At 42.2% G+C, this 24,539-nt stretch overlaps 1 protein-coding gene across 2 annotated transcripts in view; it reads left to right on the top strand.

The window, feature by feature from the left end:
• The window catches only part of LOC115815214 (putative homeodomain transcription factor 2), a 41,971-nt gene that overhangs the window by 10,351 nt on the left and 7,081 nt on the right, over positions 1–24,539 (top strand). The window contains exons 2-9 of one of the 2 annotated variants that reach the window (XM_030778183.1): positions 6,732–6,812; positions 14,647–14,703; positions 14,964–14,975; positions 18,422–18,491; positions 19,462–19,620; positions 21,200–21,365; positions 22,842–23,003; positions 23,754–23,967. In XM_030778183.1, the coding sequence (XP_030634043.1) occupies positions 6,768–6,812; positions 14,647–14,703; positions 14,964–14,975; positions 18,422–18,491; positions 19,462–19,620; positions 21,200–21,365; positions 22,842–23,003; positions 23,754–23,967 (885 nt within the window). In that variant the 5' untranslated portion in view covers positions 6,732–6,767. The remainder of the gene's footprint in view (positions 1–6,731; positions 6,813–14,646; positions 14,704–14,963; positions 14,976–18,421; positions 18,492–19,461; positions 19,621–21,199; positions 21,366–22,841; positions 23,004–23,753; positions 23,968–24,539) is intronic. The other variant, XM_030778177.1, reaches the window with a different exon arrangement.

Raw genomic sequence — 24,539 nt, 5'->3', positions numbered from 1 at the left:
AAACACTTAGCATTTTCCTCCAAGCAGGTTGCCAAGACCAGTACCTGCTGGCACAGCGCTCTGTTGACGACTGGACCGCTCAACATCGTGTCAGAGCTGCGCAGCTGATTAGGAAATTCTCTCAACACACCTCCCACACCCGGTCACGCTCTCTTCCCAAAGGGAGCAATGTCCAGAGCAGCCTGCAGCTCAGTCACACTGTGTGTCTCAGCAAATACACTCTTTTAATGTGGGCTCATCTTTGGGGCTTCAGTTATCAGCAGCAGTGTTGTGGTAACCTTACACACAGTGCAGCAGTGTTGTGGTAACCTTACACATAATGCAGTAAGAGAGAGCATCTGACTTCGTGCTCAGGGCAATGTTCTATTAACCCTATAAGAAAATACAGTTATTTGAATATTTGTCTGTGTAGTTAGACATTGCTCTTCTTATTTAACTGATATGTTTTAAGCCAGAGGTATGTCATTCAGGTTTTTGAACGGGAAAGGGTGGTTTTAAAAAGAGTATGTTATGTTGTTAAGCGTTAAGGAGCCGTAAGAACAATGTTGCGTTGAATTTTTGCTCCTTTTGAATTGAAGTAGTGGTTCGGCCTAAAGGTGAATTTGGCCCTGGAGAAGTGCCTGCCAAAGACCAGAAACATTGAAACAGAGACATAACTGACAAGCATCTCCACATCTTCATATAGGCCAGGCACAAATTGACTGTGATTGATAATGAATATTAAATAAGTGAATATAAACAAAAATTGATATATTTTTATATATTTGCAATTTACAAATTGTATAAATGCCAAAACACAACAGTCCTTGTGGTTGTAAAAATACAGTGTGTTTTGACTAGAAAATATTGTAGAGTCAACACTTCCAGAAGATTCTCACATGCCGTCTCAGACCAAGGCGGGGGCAGGTGGAGACTATAATGATGATACAGCTAAAGCAGTTAAGAGGTGTGGTTCCCTAATTCTGTAATCATGGAGCTTTGTCTTTTTATTTGGGGATTTCTCATGGGTAAGCTCCCATGTTGGCATCTGCTTACATCTGTAAGAGAGTAATGTATAGCTATTTGCCATACTGACAGAGCCTATTCTGTTGGAGTGTCTTGTGTCAGAATGTCCCCCCCAAAGCAGTCCTGATTGACACACTGCAGTGTATCCAGTTCAAACTGGAATACTGGTTACTCATTGCTAAGGCTGTGTTTCCTCGGCTTAAAAATGTCGTTGTTGCCTTCATTTTGACAGAGTAGAAATTGATATGGTTTTTACCAAAGATGATGTATTTTACATTTATTTAAACAAATGAAACAGGAAAAGAATCCTGCTTTCCTCAGGCCTGCATGAAGATTTTAGCCTAGTATTTGAGGGCTAAAATCTAGCCCTTGCTGACACTGGTGAGACTGACTTGTCATTAATCCACATATTCTCTCTGCTGTTCTTCCATTGTGCAGGGCTGTGGAGTTGCTACACAAAACCTTCGACTCCGACTCCCACTCCTCAACGTATGGTACCATTGACTCCGACTCTGACTCCACTAACCCAAATTTGCTTCCGACTCCACGACTCTAACTCTGACTCCACAGCACGGCTTTATTTTAAAGCCGTGCTGTGGAGTTTGCTGTGGAGTCAGTACACAAAACCTTCGACCCCGACTCTGACCCCTCAGTTTGTGGTACCACCGACTCCGACTCCAGTAACCCAATTTTGCTTCCGACTCCTCGACACCGACTCCGACACCACAGCCCTGCCATTGTGTTTTATTTCATTCTCTATTTTTATACCCCCACCCATGTGTCTGAATTCATGAACTAAGTTTGGTGACATGTAAATCACTCAGTGGTTTCTGCTTGAGGTATGGCAACCTTATAAACCTGTGTGCCTGTGTGTGTGTGTGTGTGTGTGTGTGTGTGCACTACTACGCAGCAGTGTGCAGCTTGACTCATAAACAGTCAGTAAAGCTTGTCTGTTGCTTGTATATATGAACTCCATTGAGTGCGAGGCTAAGCCATGATAGGGTCAGGATCAGAGAAACGTCTGTCACTGAGCTATACAATGAGTTTAGACATGCAGCGAGTAGCAGTTTCGGGAAGGGGCTGTTTATTTTCAAACACATTTTCTTACTCACTCTAAGTGCCTTAATGCGCAGAGTTGTCTGATCTTGAAAGCCAAGCCCATTATGGGGAAATGTTCACATTATACCTCAGCCACACCTACTCATTGGAATCTGATGTAGTCTGTTTTCTTCATAGGAAAAGAGAGGAGAAGCAGACATGTGGTGAGTTTGAAACCCCAGTGTCTGGTTCCCTGTGTAGGAGGGCACTGTTGATGAAGCCGAGTGGGGTTCACACATAGTGAGCCTCCCTGTCCTTTCCTCTCTGTCTGGGACCTGTCTATTTTAGACCCACCACACTGCACACCACATTCCCCTCTCTGATATATTTTTGGCCAGGGTGCCAGCGCTCTGTTTTTCCATCCTGACCTAGTTTAGGCTCTGCACAGGGACTGAGGCTTGCATGTATTATTGAGGGCTCTCTTTCTTTCTTTCTTTCTTTCTTTCTTTCTTTCTTTCTTTCTCTTACTGTTTCTCTTTCTCTGTCACTCTGTCTGGTCCTCTGTTAAAGTGCCTGGTTCCTGAGCCATGTCTGTTCTTTGGCTGTCCGGGGACTGTCTGAGGTTTAACAGTTTTGTGTGTGGTGTGTGTGAATATTTTAGGTCATCATAAAAAGCACTTTGAAGCGAGGGAAGTGGAAATACTTTATACAGTCATTTACTTCATCAATCATCGCTCACCCCGTTCCACTGCTATCTCAGTCTGCTCCCAAACCTTAGAATGCTGTGATAACCCATTAGACTTCATGTGTGTGTGTGCGTGCATGTGCACCAGGAAGAATGATTTATAATCCTCTTTGCCCTAACCATCCAAATATGGATAACACTCTCTAAAAAAGGAGATCTTGGCAACTGTAACTAATATTACAACTAATAATAGTCCAGTTTCCACTTCTCACAACTGAAAGGATTAAAGTCAGACCCGTGGTTGATGCGTCATTTGTTTTCCTTAATTTTTTTGTCGGCATGTCTTCTTCGTGAAGACAAATTCAGGGAGCTAGTGTGTGTGACATTTGCGAGCTGTAACAACGTATCAGGCTGTATCACTCCCCCAGGCACAGTGTGTTTATGGGTATGGGTATGAGTGTAGGTGGGTGGGAAAGATAAAAACACACATCGCTCTAAGGAACTTTCCTCTCTCGATCTGACAGTTTGGTCCAGCAGTGCATAGTGGGCACTCAAAGAGATGTAGCCTAATGAGTGGTAACCTAGGCTTCAGTCACAATGGACATGTTTTGGAAACTGGGGCACATCATCATCATCATCATCATCATCATGTTTGCATGTCTGTGCTATTTTTATTTGGCCAAGTTGAGGAGTAATCCTCAGAGATCAGGGAATGATGCAATAGAACTGGAGCTGTGCTTGTTAAGTTCTCTTCTCAGTCTGGTATAGTGTGGTGTGGTCCTTGAGAAACCATTCAAATGAAATTAATGTAGGCCTACTCACAGTCTAACCCCAGCCTCAAGCCCAACTCAGTCTTGTAACTCGCTGTAATTCAGTACAAATAAATCATTCTGTCATTTTTTTAAAAACATTTCTTCAGGGAGAAAGGAAATTCTGTTAGTCCCACCCTAACTTTTTTTTCAGGAGAAGAATGTTTTCTTGCAGTGTGCATCAGGTTAACATTTTTCAGTAGGCCTAAGTTTTAAATAAATCAGGTTTTATCTTCTTTAAATAGTTCCGTTTTTCCTACAGTGCCACATGAGTCAATAGAGGACAAACTCACAAAGCTACAAAAAAAAAGAATTATGGGAGGTGTAATTCCATTAAGCCCTAGTTACAGTCCTGACCCTACCGTTCAGGTTCATTTGTAAATTCTGCCAATGCTAAGTTTGAGGGGGGATAAGTGCTGTCTGCGCTAAAGGTTAATGAGCTGCTGTATTCAGTCTCATTCTCTGAGGTCAACACAGACACCTTACACTGATCCTGCCACATTTAAAGCCAGTCATTAAACTGTGAGCTTTGGACTTACTGTTTTCACTAGCAGTCGTCCCCAAGAACTGCGATTCCTTTTTCAGTGAGGATTTTTTTGTACGAACATGTGAAATGTGTGGTATTGCCTGTGGGTTTGTTGTTCTAGCTTGAGCCAGCAGGAAAGTTGAGACACACCGTGAACCTTCACACCCAACAAGAATGCGAAAAGAAAAAGAAATAAATAAAATCTTTGTTTTTTAGGTGGCTGATCTGAAAGCATTCGCTGTTAGTTTGTCTCATACAGATAGCTCAGTGAAGAGAGACGTTTGTTCGTTGTTCGTGCTGAGCGGCATGGTTGAGCTCCACGACTGCCATCGAAGGCCAGACACTAAAAAAGATACCATCAAACTGAGGTTCACAGTCAGAGTCTTATAAACAGCCCATCTCTCTCTCTCTCTCTCTCTCTCTCTCTCTCTCTCTCAGTGCAGAGAGAACACAGATAAAGGGAGGAGGAAGAGAAGGTCAGAGTCTTTTCGTGTTGTTTGCAGGTGGTGAATACGTGCATTTATCTGCCCTCTTCAAAGAATAAATCAAGCGAACTGGAGGGGGGCACTGGTGACGGTTTTATTTCCTCTGGGCAAAACTTCAGACTCACTCTGAAGGAGAAAGAACAGGAGGAGAAAGAAAAAGAACGAAGCGAGTGTTTCCTTTTCCTAAAAATAGCATTCACTTTGGTAAATGGTATTCATGTTAAAGCCAGAGCGTTTCCTTCCTGTAGCTTCTGTGTGGTGATGAAAAGAAAAATGCGTTTCACTGTAAGCTGCCTGATGTCACTTGCGGCCTGTCAAACAGCGACATGAGAAAGGCAGTCTCTCTCAAACTAAAAGTAAAACCTAGGTGGAGTAAAGCCATAGTTTTGGTATCCATAGATGAATTATGACGACAGCGTTTCATTATCTGATCCTAACTTTAGTGCACAAACACTGCTCATACAGTAAACCTGTTACGCCTGACAGTTTAGACTACACAACAGAATCACATATCTTACCGTATCTGTCCCCCGGCTAATATGTGACTACACTCCTACACCTTTACTCAAACACACACATACACACTCACATGTACCTTCTGCTCACTCATTTGTCGTATGTTTACATGCAGAAGACAGGATGTTAAAGGAGGCTTAGATAAAGAAGCACAGAGTAAACATACAGAAGGTGTCTGTCTGAAGCATCATGTCAGTGGTGTTTCAGTTAAACCCAGGTTCCATTGCCTGGATAAGTCCCTGTTAAACACAGAGACGTCATTCAAAATCACATCACATCACAGTGTTAGATGTGTCATCATGAGACAAGTGAGAAAAGCCCCCCACCCCACCCTCTTTAAATGCACATTAACCACACACATGCCTCATTCAATTTTGCTTCAGTTTGAGATATTATACAGATGTTTCTCTTTGTCTGTGTATGTGTGTGTTTTAACGGTTTTATATTGATTGTCCCATCATGCAGCTGTTGACATTTCAGTCATGGAAGATATTTGTAATGGTATGACATTTTGCAGGATTGTTCACCGATAGCACGATAACCTCCATGCTAATGGTAAATTATTAGCTAGCGCTAGCAGAATTAACAGGGTCTCTTAGTTAAACTCTGTGCTGTTTTTGCATTTTTCTTTTTTCTTTTTTTTTTTTTTTTTTGCATTTTCCATGTTTTATGATGTCAAAGCAGAAAGTGCCTTACGAACGTTGTGCTCAGCTGCTGGGGGTTGGGGTGGAGTCAGCATTGCCTTCTTGCATGTTTGGTTTATGGTTTGTGCCCTATGATAGACCTCAGTTGCAGCTTCTATGAAGGCAGAACACTAACACAACAGATATGTGTGTGTCCTCTTGTGATTGGTAAAACACATCCATGACATCATCATACAATGTACCAGTAATTCCTTATGTCACAGTTTTCACACATATATGAAATAAACGCTTGACTGCCATGTTGGCTCAGAAGATGTCTCTAATGTCTGATGTGTGTAATGTGCCCAGAGGCACGACTATAGTCACAGTTACTGTCATCGCTTTATGACATGCAGTGCTTCATGCCAGACCCTTGATAATACCCATAGTGCTTTAGCAGGGCAGATGCCCAGGTTAGTCATATGCTCTGATTATGGTGGAAACACTCCTTAGTCTCCTTCATTTTCTCTCTCCGTCCTCCCTGGTTAACCATCTCTCCCCCTCTCTCAGTGTGTGGTGGTGAATATGAATAAGAACTGTGACAGTTTTAGTCTGCCAAGCCCATAATGAGGGTTTTCTCTCCCTCTACAGATGCGAACCAACAGAGAGAGAGATTACAGAGAGATTTATGTGTGAGAGAGAAAGCTAGACAGAGTAGAGTGAATGAGCAAGAGATAGAGAGACCCAAAAGAGTAAGACACAAAGAGAGGTAACGAAGGAGAGAATGAAAGGTACAAAGAAAATCGGGGTGCAAAAAAAAAAAGAGGACAGCAAGACAGGTGTACATTGAAAATGAAAAAGGAGGATTAAAAAAAAACATGAGGGAGATGGAGAGTGAGAAAAAAAGCCTCTTCAGTATTAATGAGTGCTGTGTTGACGTCACACCCTCTGACACACCTGAAAGCTCTTCAGCTGCCTCCAACCCAGATGCCTGAACACACCTCCTTACCTCTCTCCTCTTTCTCTCCCTCCCTCTGTTCACAGCTTAAAATGACCCATGAGCTAAGCACTGACATGTAAATGGCTTCCAAAGTGAGAGATGCTGTGGTGTGGTACCAGAAGAAGGTAAGTTCAAACATTTTACCATTTCTTCCCTCTGAAACTTTGTTCTTTTTGTCGTATTTTATAATATTCTGTTTATGTATAATGTTGTTCCTTCTTCACTGCACCTTTGATAGTGGTTTAGTTTGTTCTTTTCAGGTTTACTTTGCTGAAGCTGTCGTTTATATGAAAACAGAACAGAAATTAAGAGACATGCATATTTTTTAACACTCTATTTTACTACTGGCATGATCAGTACATGCAGAAAGGATACTTTATGTTTTAAAGCTCTGTCATTGGTCTTGAATGAGTTTGAAGTTGACGTAAATCCAGCCTTATTTGTGTGAACAGGTTGTTGAGTGGTTTATAGACAAGCTGTAGTTTTCCATCTGAGTGTATTTGATAGTGAGTGGATGGAACATGCTTGGTGTTGAGTGCAGGGGACAGGGGATCAGTTGAGGGGAGTGTAACTGATCACCTTTGGACCGCGCCGCTCAGGCTATAGCTGTTACTCTGTCTATCTCCCCCTGACTTCCTCCATCACAAGTCTGTCAGCTTTACCAGAAATGAAAGCATCTGAGAAAATGAATGTGAAATGTAAAGTTCTGTTTGAGAAGTTATAGGACTGAATTTTGTTCACTTCTTAGCACAGTGTAATGGAGGTGGTTTATTATAGTTTATTAAGTATCTTAAATAAGCAAAATAAACCAGTCAGTTATGGGTTTGAGTCTGTCCAGACTGGTTACTGATTGTGCTAATGGTTTTTGCCCCCTCTGGTTTAAAGAATCATGATAGGGTGAGAGTACCTGTTTGTGAAGTATGAATGACTGTAATGAGATACAAATACTGTGTAGTGTTATCTGGGGGATGGGACAGGGTGTAATTGCGATGCAGTTGTGTTAGGACTTAATCTCGTAACACAACTCATCTTTGCAATGCTCAGTGATTTCTTCAGACGTCCATCCAGCTCTCTGATGAATGTTGTTATGGGGTATGACTGCTCATGTAGTTAGAGTCATGTGGGGTTACCTGCAAGCACTGCACAATGAAAGTTTCTGTTTGAGTCAGTCTGAAAACCATTTAGCTATCATTTTCTCTCTTCCATTGCTCTCTCTTCCTTGTTCTCTCTCTCTCTCTTTCTCTCTCTCTCTCTCTGTCTCCCTTCGGCTCTGTTCATTTCTTTTTAATTGTTTTTATTTCCTTTCAAAGAGTAGCTGTGAGTTAGTCAGGTTGTTTTGTTGCAGCACACCAAGTATCCTTCTATGTCCTCACCACTGTATTTTCAGCTTACCTTCCCATACAGTGGTAGTGCTGTTCCATATGACCGCCTGTTTCATGTTTATAAGGCATTTGTCATCTGGAAGACAAGGCAAACCCTATGACTCTCTGGTAGAGATAAAAGAAGAGTCATGATTTACGAGTCAGTGTTTACTGTTTTGGCATCTCCAGGGTGGATCCTGATGAGGTGAACATAATTCTCCTATGTGTGCAAGAGTGGATGCATTGAAAAGTAGGTTTGTTGAACTGCTTCTTCGCAGAACGACGCCGTTAGCTTACGGTTACCTGAGCCATATTTAGTTAGTCATGTGAGTCAGAGAACTGAACAGATGAGATGGCCAGATCAGCTATGTCACTCTGACTCCATTCACTTTACCTCAGTTTACCTGCAAGCTCAGATAAGGATATTCTAGAGAGGTAAAAATACACCCCCACACACACAGACAAAGCAGAGGTAGAGAGAGAGATATGGAGAAAGGATATCCATTCGCCCTGGTAAAAAGATGGATTGTGTACATATGTACAGACAGATGAAGACATTGTTCAGATACTGAGTGTTGAATCAATGCGCGGGACAGTGGTTCAGTGGGTTGTAGGTGCTGTGGGTTGCAGTCAGTCTGACTTGATTCGTGGATTTTCAGTATCTCTCTTTTTTCCTTCTTCGGTTAATGACCACACTGTCTTCAGAATTAAAATTTATCAGGTGTCTCATCTCATATTCAAACACACACACACACACACAGACACAGACACACACACATGCACGCGCACACACACACACACACACACACACACACACCCACACACTGGGAGGCATGAATTCCAGAGCCATTAATCATCTCACGCTTTGTTTTTTCCACTGCCTTCTGTGTTGCTGAAGGAAAACTCAGCTGAAGCAGTGCAGTTTGTACGTTCGATATGATATTTGTGTATGCTGGGTGTGTATGTGTATGTGTGTGTAAGAAAAAGCTCAGGAAATACCTCAGAACTGGGCACCACCCATACCTCCCAACCATTCTCCCCTCTGTACAGAAGTTATATCACCCAGCACACGTGCACAAGCAGGCAAATACACACACACAAACACACGCACACACACACACACACACATGATGGGTTTCCTGTAAAGTGCTCTGAAATTTACAGTAAATAGCTGAAAAATACATAAACAGTATGTACAAATACTGTAACTGTGATTGTAAATGACAGTCTTGTAAACAAATTAGATGTTTTATGTTAATTCTTATGTAACTGCACATTTTACAGTATTTTACTGCACTTTTAATAGTTTTTAATACTAGTAATTACAATACCATAAATCTACAGCACTCCCAGATGTTGCCACTTCTAGTCTGGTGACCTGTCAGTGGAGGGGGGGTGAGGCCCCTCTGGCTTCCCACCACCAGTTGTCTTCATGTGGAAACACTGCTGTCAGGAATGAAACCTGGCTCTCTGGTTTAGTGCACTGGCATCTTTTCTACTGCTGTGCCCAAACACCCCAAAGGCCACTGACATTTTGATATACAAACTTTCTTTCCAGCTGCTCCTGCCAAAATTGTTTTTGTTTTTGTTTTTTTTTTCATTTCACATCCCAGAACATAATACATGCTCCAGTATTTCACTGTAAACAAACCTATCACTATAAAGTACCCCCCTGCCCCACCCCCACCCAGCTGTAAATTTATAGTAATTTGTTACTGTGGAGAAAAACACACAAACCCATACACAGAAGTAAGGTGCTGCCTGTAGAATTAAGCTAAGCCCTTTCATTTGTATAAAATACATGTACACACCCACGCACGACGCAAACCTAGCACTCAACCTGGACTGACTTCACACATCCGCTCACACACAAAGCCACCATCAGACCTCGTTTTCATCTTTCATGGTTTTTGCCCTCTTAAGCTGTCATTAAATAACAATCGTATTCCTGTTGTCTGTCTGTCTGTCTGTCTGTCTGTCTATCAGAGCATTTGGTAAGAGAAGGTGTCTCTCCTCATTAATTACTTCACCTTTCCTCCACTGCTCTCCATGCGTCTTCCTGTGTTGTCTCAACTGTGATCTGTTTTTTTTCGGTTGGTTTGTCTCTGTGTTTGTTTGGAGAGGGAATTCCCTTGACACATGAGGGTTGCCCTTCACCGAGTTTATTTGAATACTAATTGGTATGAAGTTTCATTGTGATGAAATAATACTTAGTCGTTTGTTACAAACAAGTTATCCCACCTGTGACGTTCAGGTTTGACATCCAAAAATCAAAACATTGACACCATAGCAACAGGCTGTGACTTCACAGATTTAGCACACAGCTAGCTCACCAAAAACAAGCAGCTGACTGACAGCAGAGAGAGAGAGTGAATAGAGAGTATCAGAGGAATGTGTTTCATTCCAGCTCCACTGGACAGCTCATTGACCCAGCTCTACACTGACCCCACTCATTCAGACAAACAAGGGCTGATCAGAGGACAGCTTGAACAGCAGACAGTTTAAGCGTCTGTCTGTTGTGTAATAAATGTGCTTTTCTGAAGTTGATTTCTTAAGTACTTAAGCGCTTTCTCTCTTTCTCTCTCCTTCTCTCCCCGTGTGTGTGTGTACGTTTGCATTTTTTTTTTATGTGCGTTTGTGTATGTGTGTTAAAGGGAAGAAAGGCGTCAGTTGCACTGGTTAGAAATACTTCAGCTCTCTTATCCCATTACGTGCCTGGACCAGTCTGTCACCACTGTGTGCCCACACCTCTTACTCTCACTCTCTTACACATACACACACACACATCCAAAAATGCACAGATGTTATTTTTATCCATGTAGGGCCATTTTGCCTGTATAATGCCATAAAAGTCTAAAGCCTCTCTGCTAGTTAAATGGTGGAGAAACGGACTGTAGTTCTAACACTGTGTGAGTGTCCAGTGCTGCAGTCTGAGGTCCTGTTGATATTTGTGTCTGCGACAGTGCTTGTTAGGTATCGCTTTGGATGTATGCTTACTTGTCAGTTGTGTCAGTGTACGTTGGTACGTTGGGCACCTATGTGTGTGTGTGTGTGTGTGTGTGTGTGTGTTTATACACAAACACACACACACACACACAGATATATATACACAGTAACACACAGATATATATATATATCTGTGTGTGTGTGTGTGTGTGTGTGTAGGAGATGCTGTGTCTTGGCGGTTTGTGTTGGGCTGCTGTTCTGTGAAGTAGGTGGTCAGTCCTCTCCCCCTGTGTGTCAGACACTATACCGTTACATAACTCTACGTGGCTGCCACAGTAACAGCCTCAGCTCTCTCCCTCTATCAGCTGCCCCTCTGACAGAGCTGTCACCATGGCGATAATAGCATGGCTATCTTAGCTGCAGAGGCTTTTAACTTTTTTACCTTCTCAGTTTTTCTCTTTCTTTCTTTCTTTCTTTCTTTCTTTCTTTCTTTCTTTCTTTCTTTCTTTCTTTCTTTCTTTCTTTCTTTCTTTCTTTCACACACATAAATGAACATAAGATAAGATACACCCCCATCCTTCACACCATTTCTTTCCCCAAGCTTTATGAAATTACACATTTATCATACACAATATGCACACACACGCATATATATTATATACTGGAAATCTCTGAGTCCCTTTCTCTATTTTATAACATCTATGGTAAGGCTGGTTTCTCTCTTCATCCCTGTACTTCAGTATTATGAAAAAGTATGGTGTTTGAGGACCTGATTATCCAATACTAGCTATGTTTGGTCTGTCCAGTCAGTCCCAAACCCCATATGTGGCCACTCGATCTGCTTACATAACTCAACACTCCCCCCACCCCACCCGCCCCCATCACAACATGGCTTACTCTCTAAAGCTCTTATCTCTCTCCATAAAACCTCATCTGTCCCCTGCTCTGGAGAGGATGCCTATTAGTAGACTTGTTCTTCTCGCTGTCTGATAGAAAATGACATATGAATTATTCCTAAGCTTATTGCTGCTGCTTGTTGTACCGTTCTCTGAGTTGTACACTCAACACTCATTCTATAACCTGAATTCCTGTTGTTCTAGTTTTGTCTGCAGACACATACCTGGGGTCACCATTCAGCTGAGAAAGACAAGGGTTGCCACGGGATACGGCGCAGTGGTTTTGATTGGTTCTGCTTTGACCCTTGTGTTGAATATTGCCCTTGTCCAGTCAGCATAGGGGAACTGTTCAACAGTTTTCTGTGGGGCTAATATCGGAGTGAGTGAGACATTTCTCCATCGAATTTGTCTCTCCTCCCTGCTCTCCTGTAGTGTTCATCCATTACATTTAATCTCCCATTCTCAATAACACAACTGTCTATCTATAACCCCCTCCCCAACACACACACACACACACACACACACACACAGACACATGCTCACACTCATCCCAGAAAGATCTTTGTCCTTGGGAGAGAACAGGAATTTCACACTGATGTATCTTACTCTCTATTCAAGTCACAGCTCGGCTAACAGACCATTAGTGAATTTTTCATATTTCGTAAACACTGTAATGTGTCTGCTGATCACGATGATTAAAGAGGCTTAAGAAAACCAGTGATTTAGAGAGATGCTGTTTATTTGTTGTCCTATTTCAAATCAAAGGACAGGAAGGATGACTCTCACCCAGGCCTTTTATCTAGAAAATTCAGCTGTACACATAACACTATCATTACTGTGGGCTTTCTCTCTGCACTTCTCACTGCATACAGGCTTTTACACCTGTTCCTTCATCTACAGTCTTATCGTTACAACGATTCATCTCTCTCGCTTTCATTCTCTTCCTTTTTATCTGTCCCTCACTCTTCCCTCTTTCATCTTGACCTTGTTACTTCATCTCTCTTGTTCTCCGTTCCTTATTCTCTCCCCCCCCCCCCCCCCCCTCTCTCTCTCTCCCTCTCTCCGTATGACTTGTGTGTTTCTGCATGTTTAATGAGAGCTCATTAATAACCCAGTGTTTCCATTGGTGTAAGAGGCCACTGAGGTGGTCTGGTCCTTACAGGGTGCCTGCCCTTATGTCTTTCTCAGTCTAAATGACACCCAGTCACCCCAAGCTGTGGAAAACATCCCCTGTTTACACAGAATGCAGTGCACAGAGAGCTTAGGTTACCCGGACGACAGTGCCACGCTTACACAAGAGAAAGAGGGAAAAACAAAAGCTGGTCTTGGCAGAGCAATAATCCCATCTGTAATCCATTTATTTTTCATTGTCATGTTTGTCTGTCATTTGTGGCTATGGAAATATTTGCTTTTCATTGCAGCACAAGTTAAAATCATAAATCTGTATCTAAAGATGTTAATCTAATGTGCTTGGTAATCCTACGTGAACCTAAAGCTTTCCTTCTAAACCCTGACAAGCGTTTCTATTGTAATTGTAATGGTAATTTTGATGATCAAAGTAGTTTTTTAAGAGAAGGAGATATCCATATGAGCACTTATTTAAAGTCAGAGGAAAAAATGCATTTGCATCTTGGCCTTTCTTTATTGTTTTTTCTTCCTTATCATTCCTGTGGGCTGAATTTTGCTCACTCGTGCAGTGCATTTAGATGAATGTGCATAGATAGAGTCTGAGTATTCAGTGCTTTTCTTCTGGTGCTTTCCTCATTTCTCTACTGTTACTTGACTCTTGCAGTGTACATAGGCTATCTCTTTCCAAACGCAAAGATGAGAAGAGGAGAAGGTTCTAGTCCTGAGAAGGACACTGTATCTCTCTCTCTCTCTCTCTCTCTCTCTCTCTCGCTGTCTTCCTGTCTCTCTGTGGTGTCTTACACGTTTAATCACTTTGATTGTTTTTCCTAGGCTTCAGGCTGTATGAGTAAGTCTAAGTCAGATCACAGCTGAGGTAGAAAGAGGCTCTCTCACATCCAAGAGATGCTTCACACAGGAAATCTTCTAATGTGCTCAAATGGTGCAGAGATGAGGGGGACAGGAAGGGCGGGTGAAGTGTGAACATCTTGAAAGCTCAGCTCGGTTTTTGAGACTTAACGCGCCACCCCATCAACCACCGCCTCATTCATAATGAACACAGGCAGTACACATTAGACCCAGCCTTACTCATGCATGCAGGCCAGTGTATATCCAACAGCTACCAAACCTGGTCCCATACACACACACACACACTCCCACATACACACATGCACAACTGCGGGAGAGCTCTGTCAGTCAGCCCACACCTGACACAAAACTGAACAGTTGGCTAACCATGCTCAGAGAGTTGCACACACTCCCTTCTGTACACACACACACAGACACACAGTGTACACATATGCACACAAACAAGCAGGGTTATCGACCTTTGTGATCTTTGCAGGCCGTTGACTCAGACAGGCTGTTGTTACAGACATGGTTTTAATCATTTCCACAGTTGTGTGATAGACATGAGGCCAGCGTACTCTTTTTGGAGGGACACTACAGTTCTTCCATGACCTCTGGGCAGGGTTACCTGAGTTCACAACTGTTATCTAATAACTAATATATTTTTGATTTTTCAGACTCAGACACCATTGCTGATACTATTTGTGATACCTGTGATACAACTAATTCTGATAATAATAACTAATGTATAATATCATCTCTCTCTCTCTCTCTCTTTTCAGATTGGAGCATATGATCAGCAGATATGGGAGAAGTCAGTGGAACAAAGAGAGATCAAGGTAAAACTGCCTCCCAGTCACACCCCTGCGTCTGTCAATCACTCCCCTCCTTCAAAATCGACCTTTCATTTCTCTTCATACCTTTTCTTTGATTATGCTCTAGATTCCCCCATCTCAGTCTCCTTATGTCTCAGTAGCACTCTTAATGTGTACAGCTCTCTCACTAACTGTGCCATCTACACCCATTTGCTCTTTTTTTTTCCTCCATTAAAACATCGTCCCTCTCTTCTATGCTGCTCTCTCACTCCTCCTCTCTGCAGTTTATTAGACTGGTGAGTACTGTGGAGGCCTGTGCGTGTCTGTCTCTGAGTCCATCCTCCACACCTCCACTCCAAACCTCCACACTTACTCTCTCCACCCCTTCCAGCCAGTAGACTGCGCTTTGTCTGGTTCCTGTTTGGTATTAAAACTGGCCTTGTGCTTTTTTTTTTTTTTTTAAACATGGATGCGTGTGTGTACGTGTGTATGTTTGCTTGGGCACTAAAAATGTGTGTGTTTCTGGAAAAAATAAAGGACTCCTTTGTAGGCACTAAGTCATTGTCAGAACTTAGACGGCAATTTTCTCTGTTTTCTCCTCCAGTGTAAGCGGGAGTTCACTTTACTCACATCTCTGACAAGGAGGCCATTTTGTAGTGGCTTCTTCACTGCCCCCTGACCTTCAAAGTCACTGAGAGACTTGCCCTCAGAGATCTGATCCCTTTCACCTGCTCCGTGAAGGGCTTTGAGATTGAACCCCCCCCAACCCCTCTTTCCCCCTCTCCCATTTCACCGACAACAAAGAAAGGCTGCCTGTTGTGGCACAGCCAAACTTGGTCAAATAAGTATTTAAAGTATTTGGATGACTGACCCTGCTCAACTGATTTAACATGGCTCCTCAACCTCATCTGCTTTTCTTCAGTTCCAAAAATTCAAACAAGGTTGAGCATGTTGAAGCAATATCAAACGAACTTCACATGCACACCTTACAAATCTTCATCAAATTTTTTAGAGGGCAAGTTTTCAAGGAAAGGGAGCAGTGAAGAGAATGGTTCTTCTAGCCCTCTAGGCCTCGCAGGTCATGAACACACCTGGTGTGTCATTTCTGCTGGCTGGGATTTTTGACACAAGTGTTTGCAGCTCAACAGTCTCATCTCACTCGTAATGCAGGAATGAGGATTAACATCAGTAACATCTCGAACCTGCTGATTGGCTGAGTCTAGAAACTTACTCTAACCACCAGATACTCATTATAATCTGTATCATAGTGTTACAAATGTGAACGCAGAATCCAGTTTTAAATGTTTTACAGAGTCACCTGAATTAGGGAGAGCTGTTTGGGTAGCATAATCATTTTTTTACAGCTGAGTTTTATTTCTGGCATTTGCCTGTGACCATACCCATACCTAAAGTGTGAAGATGCGCATATATATATTGAAAGAGAGAGAGAGATGTGAGGTGTGTGAGTTAGACGTCAGACCCCCCTCTAGTGGTGACATACTCCAGTATTTTCTGTATACTGTACACAGTTTGCTGAAGTGTTTGTCCTTTGGCTAGATGGTTCACAGAAATTGTGTTGTTGTCTCAACGCTGCTGGTCTAGAGTGCTTTAATGTCTTGTCTCTCGTGGGATTAAATCAAATCACCCTGATGTGGAAGAGAGGTTCATTGATCTCAGCGTTTGATTGATCGCCTGCTGCTACTCAACTGCTTACAACAGTTTAGCGTCAGATTACTGTTAGATAAGCAAGCATTTCGCTGGGCCTCTATCACTGCTCTCACAGATAGAGGAGCCAACAATTGAGCTGTATGTAAATATTTGTCTTAGATGTAGTTAAGCTGTCATTTCTGCTTAGTGTCGTGCTGGGATATACCAACCATCTCACAGTCTCTTGAAGAATACACTCTAGACCAACAGATTACGATCTGATAGCTGTGTGGTTGTCAGGTTTTTTAGACAACACCCTTGGTAACTACCTGTGTGTACCAGGAGTGCAACTCTCTTCCTTATTGCAGTTTTACTACGTCTAACACTCAAATGTGGAAACTTTTAGTGTCTGTTTCATAATTTGTTAGATCTTATAAATGTCAGTATCTCAACACCAAGGTCACTTAGGTTAATATTTGCCAGTGAATTGGATGAAATCCTGAAAGCGTTGGTGGAGAAGGCACTTTGATCATTTCAGTCAGCGCACCACGATGGGTACATTTATTGTTTAGGCACAAAAATGATGATTTCTTATCATAGTCATTGGCAGTGGTGGATAATGGCAGGTAAGGAAGCGCTAAGCCATCGTTAGGTGGAAGCGTTAGGTGGAGCTGTTGGTACAATGTGTTTGAGGTGTGTATGCAGTCCTTGTTTGTGGGTGTGTTTATTAATGAGGATTTGCATATTGTGTCTGCATATTAAGCATGTGAAAACAGAGCTGCGGTTGTAACGTGGTAGTTTACTTACTCTCCTCTGTTTGTGAGTGCATATGTGTGAGCATGATTGAAAAAGAGAGGATATTATTTGGCCAGATGTTCCTCTCTCTTTCTCTCTCTCTCTCTCTCTCTCTGTCTTTCCTTTCATTCTCTCCAAAATGTGGTGGAATGGATTACTACGATGTAAGCACTATGCTGCGTATATATGTACGACCATCTGAGAGTGAACACAAAAGGACGTGTGTGTGTGTGCGTGTGTGTATTCGTGTGTGAATATGCATGTTTAGACCCTGTTGTGTCATCAGCTGCTAGTTGAGGTGGGTTGACAGAATGCTTCGTTGCTGAATGATTGACAGCATGACAGAAGCTGAGACTTGTGTGGGTGGGGCCTGTCTCTGTGTACTAGACAGTAACCTCACAGACACATGACTTTAAAATGATTGACACCTGGTATGTACATAGACACAGATCAGCCAAGCGTTTGGTCCAGTACAGACCTGATCCCTCTCTGCGTTCCTTAAATCCCCCTAGAGCTTCACGTGTCTGGATAGATCTCAGCCATAAAAACTCCACATTGCCCCTGTAGTTGGTTTAGTGCTATATCTGCCATATGACTGAAACCTGTCCAGACATTTCCTGTGAAGGGCTTGTGGAAAGAGGGCTAAGGGAAGACTTTGGGTTGAGCTTTCAGAGACAGGCAGGATGTGCATATGTCCGTGTGTGTGTTCGATTACTGTGTTGTGGTCACTTGATGCTACCTTGTTGTAGATGAGATTTAGCATATTAGTTTGTATTTGTGTATCTGAGTATTTGAGTCCCTTGTGGCTGTGCTCTGTTTGGTTTAAAATATTTCACCTCTATGTCTATGCAGAAGTGACAAAACTGACTCTGTGTGAAACTGTAAAATGAAAATGCAGAGTGCAGAGAGACGCACACTTCCTGGGCTGAAACTGTCACATACAATGTTTCTGTTTAGATGCTGTTTATTAAGACCTAGTAAGACTATTTAAGATCTGTTAAGACCTACGTGTTCATTTAAAATTTATGTGGAGACAGTGGAATAGAAGCATTTTATGGAAGGAAGTATCTTACAGGGTCAGGAGAGTAGACATTTAATTGGCATAGTCTTCTTCTACAAAAGGAGCATTTTTCAAGCTCAGCAGTTTGCGTTCCATTCCCCATACTGAATGCTCAGTTACTGGGCCTGAAATGGAATTCAGCCCAGTTTTGTAGGGGAGAGTTTCTGTGTGTATGTGTGTGTGTGTGTGTGTGTGTGTGTGTGTGTGTGTACTCTTTCATACGTTGCTGTTGTTCCGTAGGGTCTGCGAAACAAACCAAAGAAGACAGGTCACGTGAAGCCAGACCTTATTGATGTTGATCTTGTCCGAGGTGAGTAGAACTGAATAACCATGGAAACCTCTCTGACTGTACATAAAATATAATGGACCCCAGTTCAGGAATGAGACTATGAGAGACACAGTGTCACTAAATGAAAAGAGAATATATTCTTTTTTTTGATAGAGAGCTCCTCAAATTTAATATAGTCAGTTTAGAGGAAGATATTCTTTTTCACTTTAAACATAGTATGGATTGTTGGATGGAGTCACGTTGGTGGGTGAGTTTTTTCATAGTGACAGAGCTAAACAGTTGTTTTGGATATTAAAAAATAAAGGCAGCCCATAGCATTTTACCCTGGGAACATTGTGTTAATCTCTGAATGTCAGATCAAGGTGCCAGCTCACATCACTCCTTCAGTCACTTTTCACTCTTTCCTCTTTCTCCCCTGCAGCTCTGTGAATTATTCAGAGCTGCAGACAGTGGTTTCATTCTGTTTTCCCTTCATTGCTTTTTTATGTGGACCCCCCCTCCTCTCTTTCTGTCTCTCTCTCTCTCTCTCTCTCTCTCTCTCATTCTGTCTGTATCTCACTTATCTGTCCTCTTATCCTCTCTGTCAAGCTTCAAACTCAGCCTGGCAGGCATAACAGGTGTGATGTAACTTAAGGTTGTGAAAAACAGTGGAGAGCATCCTACAGTTAAAGGTATCATCAGTGAGACGTCCTCTTTTGAGGAGCAGTTGAATTAAATGAGTTAGTCATTTGGAGGTTGAGTCAGTGAAGGGCGTCTAGACACTCACTTTATGCTAATGTTGATTGGCTCTTTGGGGACATGTCTGTCACAGCATTTATCTTCAGGACTATATTCAGATTATATTCTGAGTCTGAGACTCCTACAGAATCTTAACTAATCTTCTCTTTCAATAATCTGTGAATCCAGGAAGGTTTTCTTAATTTGTGTGTAATCCAGATCAGAAAACAATTGTCTCATGTGCTAATTCACACTCATTCATCTCTTAATCCAGGCTCAGCTTTCGCCAAGGCCAAACCCGAGAGCCCATGGACCTCTCTGACCCGCAAAGGCATTGTCAGAGTGGTCTTCTTCCCATTTTTCTTTCGATGGTGGATCCAAGTCACCTCCAAAACCATTTTCCTCCTGCTGCTCTCTCTTTACGTGCTCCAAGGTCAGTCCAAGGTCACCGTGTTTATCGTGACAGGCTCATAGATTAAATGGAAATGTAAAATTAAGTTTTCAAAAATGATACCATTTGGCAAAGCTTTGTACTAATTGATTAACTGTGTGGAATTTAATTTTGTGGAGAATAGTAAATGGAAGAAGTAAACAGTGAGACCTATTTTTAAAAGGAGCTGATGCTTCCTCAGTGGTGATAAGGTAGTGATGTTTAGTTATAATGAAGTGGGGACTTCACAAAAGGCCTGATTCACTCGAACCACCAAAAAATGCTACACTGACAATTTAATGTTGAGTGGACTTCAGTTTTGTCTGTAGTGCTGCCAATACGCCTTTTCCATTGAGAAAGAAAAAATAAACCCGTTTAGAATCAAGGCCATTTCCTCATTCATTAAGGGTGTAAGAGTAGTGAGGAGTGTGGTGAGTTATGGAACTTTTTGTGCTTTATAATTTTCAATAATCTTTTCATTGGAGGGCGGGGAACCTGATCTCCCTCACACAGACATGAATACGCCCTGTTTGACGTCTTGGCATAATTTATTTTCTAATGTAGCATTCGCCTCATATTGCTCATGCCTTGCTAGCGTGGCCACAATCTCTGTGCCTATTTATACTCAGAGGAAAATTCCATTTCACAGAATCCCTGAGTTTAGTCAACAGTTTGTTAAGCAGCTGCCAGTGTGATAAATAAGTTATTTTTACCATGTTATTTACTGCAGTTACTTTAGTTATACATCTAAACATAATTACACGTAGACTGTGTCAAAGCTTCTTGTAAAGTGTTGACTGAAAATACTTTTTTGGCCGTGTTGTAAGAACACTGTGACAAATGCTTGGTAAGAGATTGTCTCTGTTCATTCATCCTTCACCTAAAACGCCGCATTCTTGCTTACAGGTGGTTGAGAAAGCGTAGGTGTGTACTGGAAATTGCCCTGGCTTGTGTTTGTGTTTGTGTTTGGAAACCTGTGCACTGGGGTTTAGGGTGGAGGTGCAGTTGCTGCTTTAGTTGGGGTTATAGGTTGGACGCGTCTTTGATTCCTTTGGCCAGGCTTCCTCTTTCCATATAAACAAAGTAAAATTTTTCTCCCAGACCCGCGCCCTGAGGGATACATGGCACTCAGTCACACACACTCACACTCACACACGCACACACACACTCATATATGCACGCTGACATACACACTCATACTTACTCAGCAGTCAGGCCTGGAATGCACCCTCCCCATTTTCTCATTGACCTTGAGTTAAATAACAACACTGAGAAGCTGTTGAAAGGCCTTGTAAAGTCACCTAAAAATGACTGTGTCGGCTAAAGCCGGTTTGCTTTGGAATATGATGTGTAAATTATACTTACTGATGGTTGAATGTAAGGTACACACGGAAATCCTTGTATTTGTGTATGAAAAAGTGTGTGTGAGGTAAGAGCCAGGGTAAGCAAGATTTTTACACTCATGTAAACAGTTTACATTTCATATTCATGGAGAGAGAGAGAGAGAGAGAGAGAGAGAGAGAGAAAGAAACAGGGAAAATACGTCTCACTCTTTTTTTTCGATCTGTGTCCTCTGTTTCAGTGCTTGCAGCAGTGTTGTTTTTCACCATAGCTCAGCCCCATGGCATCCCTGCCACCGAGGTGTTTGGTGCCATCTGGCTCATGCTGCTCCTGGGTACCGTCCACTGCCAGATCGTGTCCACGCGCACACCCAAACCCACCCCCAACAGCAGTGGCAAACGGAGAAGGTGGGGAGAGCAGTCTGGGAGTGGAGAAGGGTGGTGGTGGTGTTAGTGTTTGTCTGTTTGTTTTGCTTAGAGTAGCACTCTCTCTCTGTGTCTCTCTCTCTCTCTCTCTCTCTCTCTCCCTGTTTTACAATTCTGTGTGTATTCAGTCTGAATCCCTGATTTACTGAAGCATTTTTTAGATTGAGCTGGTGCTTAGGCAATGAATCACTGGCCAGATGTTTTCTTTTTTCTGACAGAATTTGTTTGAAAAGGCTACAGTATATCAGGATGTTATTCTAACTAGGAATCTCTTGTCATGTGACACTGCCCTGGCCCACACACGTCCTGTGTGTGTAGGTGTGAGGTTGCTGGTGATTTCCTGTAGCGGTATTGGCTCTTTTTAATGCCGCGCTAGATTCCTGTGGAGTAGAACCTGCTGCTACTTCCTGTCCCACAATGCCATGGAAAAATGTGACCATACTGTACAATACTGTTAAAGGACCATTACTTTAGACTGGACCTCACCTGGCCCACGGAAACACACTTATCCTCTGGCAAAATGACTATAATAAAATTAAAACCTACAAGATAGGATTAATGTAATACAGTTACGTAATAAGGTGCCATTCGGTCATTCAAAAGACTTGTTTTAGAGAAAGAGTTAGTTAGAGCCCAGGGGTTCACTCTCAGCAGTCACTGTGGTCTGATCTCCTCAGCACGTCTTATGGCAGCAGTCAGTCTCACTAAGAGGTCTGGTCAGATATCTCCCTTAATCCAAATCAGTCAACACATCCACAGTAGCCCATGAGTCCATGGGCCCGTGTGGTGTCGTCTCAGACAGCTGACACACTCAGTTCTGTCTGTGAGAGGACCAGATCTCACTCCATATGAGGATTCTTATTTATTCCTGATTGCTGAGTCACTGATTCTTATTCATTGCTTATTTATTTTGAACAGACAAACTTAACCATTTTTCTCAAAAGATTAAGTACAGAGTTTTCAAAATACACAGAAAAGAAAAATGAGAGCAATTAAGTAATTGGCGGTGAATGTTTAAGACGTTTACGCTGATTAACCTGATTAATTATTTAGAACTGGTACATAAACAATAGGTGATTCAACAAGTCTTAAATCTTGTATGGCACTAACTGTGTGCACAAGATCATTTGACAGTTTCTTAAGTGTACACTTTGCCTGTTTGCTCTGACTCAACAAGTCAGTTGTCTAATGAGTGCCTGCTCTTGGACCTAGGGAAATATTTAATACATAAAACATGCAGAATAGTTCAGGAATATTGTTTTCCTGGAATTGTATTCAAATTCTGAACACTGTCAATCGATCAGGTCTTTCAGTATTTTCCTCAGACTCTTTAACGTTTTGGGAGAAAAGCTAACAAAAAATACTTTTACTTTTTTAAAGAAAGAAAAAAACATGACTCTGTTTGGATCCCCTCTCTTTTCTTAGCACTCTGCTCTTTTTGAATCTCTCTCGCTAAAGGAAGTTAAGGAAGGCAGCTCACTTGGAGATGCATAGGGAAGGCGATGGCTCTAGCACTACCGATAACACACAGGAGGGGGCGCCACACTCCTCCAGCTCAGCCACCACTTATGGCCTCAGCGCCTTCTTCCGAGATTTCTGGCATGATATCTTTAAAGTGGGGTGTGTATTTTTCCCTCTCTCAGGCTTCATGTTTCATCTGCTCAGGCTGCAACATCCCTTCTTAACTGACAAAGAGTAGAGATCACGATTCAGGCCCATTCATTTTCCAGTGAGTTCATGGAAAGAATTGAAATTCAGTCCATGAATAGAAAAATATTCATGGATATCAATGGGTGGTTTGTGTTTTATGAACTGAATTTCAATTCAAACATTAATGTGAAACTAGAATGAACCAAAACGGATCTTAAATCTGCTGACAACAGAAATGTTCGTAGATTTCTTCATTGTACATCACGAGAAGTCTTCACTGAAATGGGGATTTTGCAGCTTAGCTATTCCAAAATGATATTCTTAAACATATCAGCTATGTTAAGGCATTTCAAAGGGGTAGCTATAAACCAGTTTAACCAAAACATTAGAAACCACTGTTCAATAATTCATGGCCCCTAATGAACTCTCTCTGGTTTAGTTTTGGCTCCACCTGGGCCATGAGAAGAATAGGAGAATTCTCATTTGTACTCAGAACTATCACAATGCTTTGAACCCTTACATAGCACTGCCTTTTGTCCTTTAGACTTCTGCTGTGACCTGGGACAATAGAAATACTCCTCTTGGTGTGGCTCTTGTTCTATGTGTGGGTGCTGAGACTCTGTGAGACATAACTCTGTGTCTTGGCTCTCTGAGAACAAGTATTTAGCCTGCACTGTGACTTCTGCCGCATTCTAGAGTCTTTCCCATCTATCTCTCCAGGTCCAAGAAGTCAAAACTGTCCATCGATAAATCCACGGAGACGGACAACGGGTACGTGTCTCTGGACGGCCGTGTGACCAGTAAGAGCAGTGAGGAGGGACTTCAGCTGCCGGAGGCTCACTGCGACCTGCTGCGTGGAGAAGAGCCCTGCTGGAACACAGCACCGCCCAGACACAGCTTAATACTGCCACCCATCACCCCCATCAGTAATAAGGTCTCAGCACGCACATCAAACACACACACACACACAGATTCATACATCATACACAGCGCTGCCCAGACACAGCCTAATACTGCCATCCATCAGCCACATCAGTAATAAGGTCTCAACACGCACATCAAACACACACATACACAGAGACACAAATTCATACATCATACACAGCACAAACCAGACACAGCCTAATACTACCACCCATCAGCCTCATTAGTGACAAGTAGGGGTAACTCACGATATGATACTACCACGATATGCTGCCCACGATAACGGTATCATGATAAATCGATTCTGCGATACTCGATACATTGCAAGAAAATCATCTACGACACATCACAATATGTGTAACTGAAGAAGAAAAAATACCCCAAAAGGCAAAAAGCAGGGATTATGAATTTATTCACTGCATTGTCAGTTTCACAGAATTGACAACTGAGATGAAACAATGTACAACAAAGTGTATAGAGTCCCAGTTTAGTCTTTAACACACACAAACAGACTGACTGCAACTTGTCCACGTCCACATGTGAAAATTGATTAAATAATGTGTTTTTCCTTAATAAAGAGAG

This window comes from Chanos chanos, chromosome 1 (genome assembly GCF_902362185.1).
Source record: "Chanos chanos chromosome 1, fChaCha1.1, whole genome shotgun sequence".
NCBI classification, from domain to species: Eukaryota; Metazoa; Chordata; class Actinopteri; order Gonorynchiformes; family Chanidae; genus Chanos; species Chanos chanos.
Note: the sequence above shows the minus strand (reverse complement) of the source record. Positions and strands in the feature narration are given on the sequence as shown.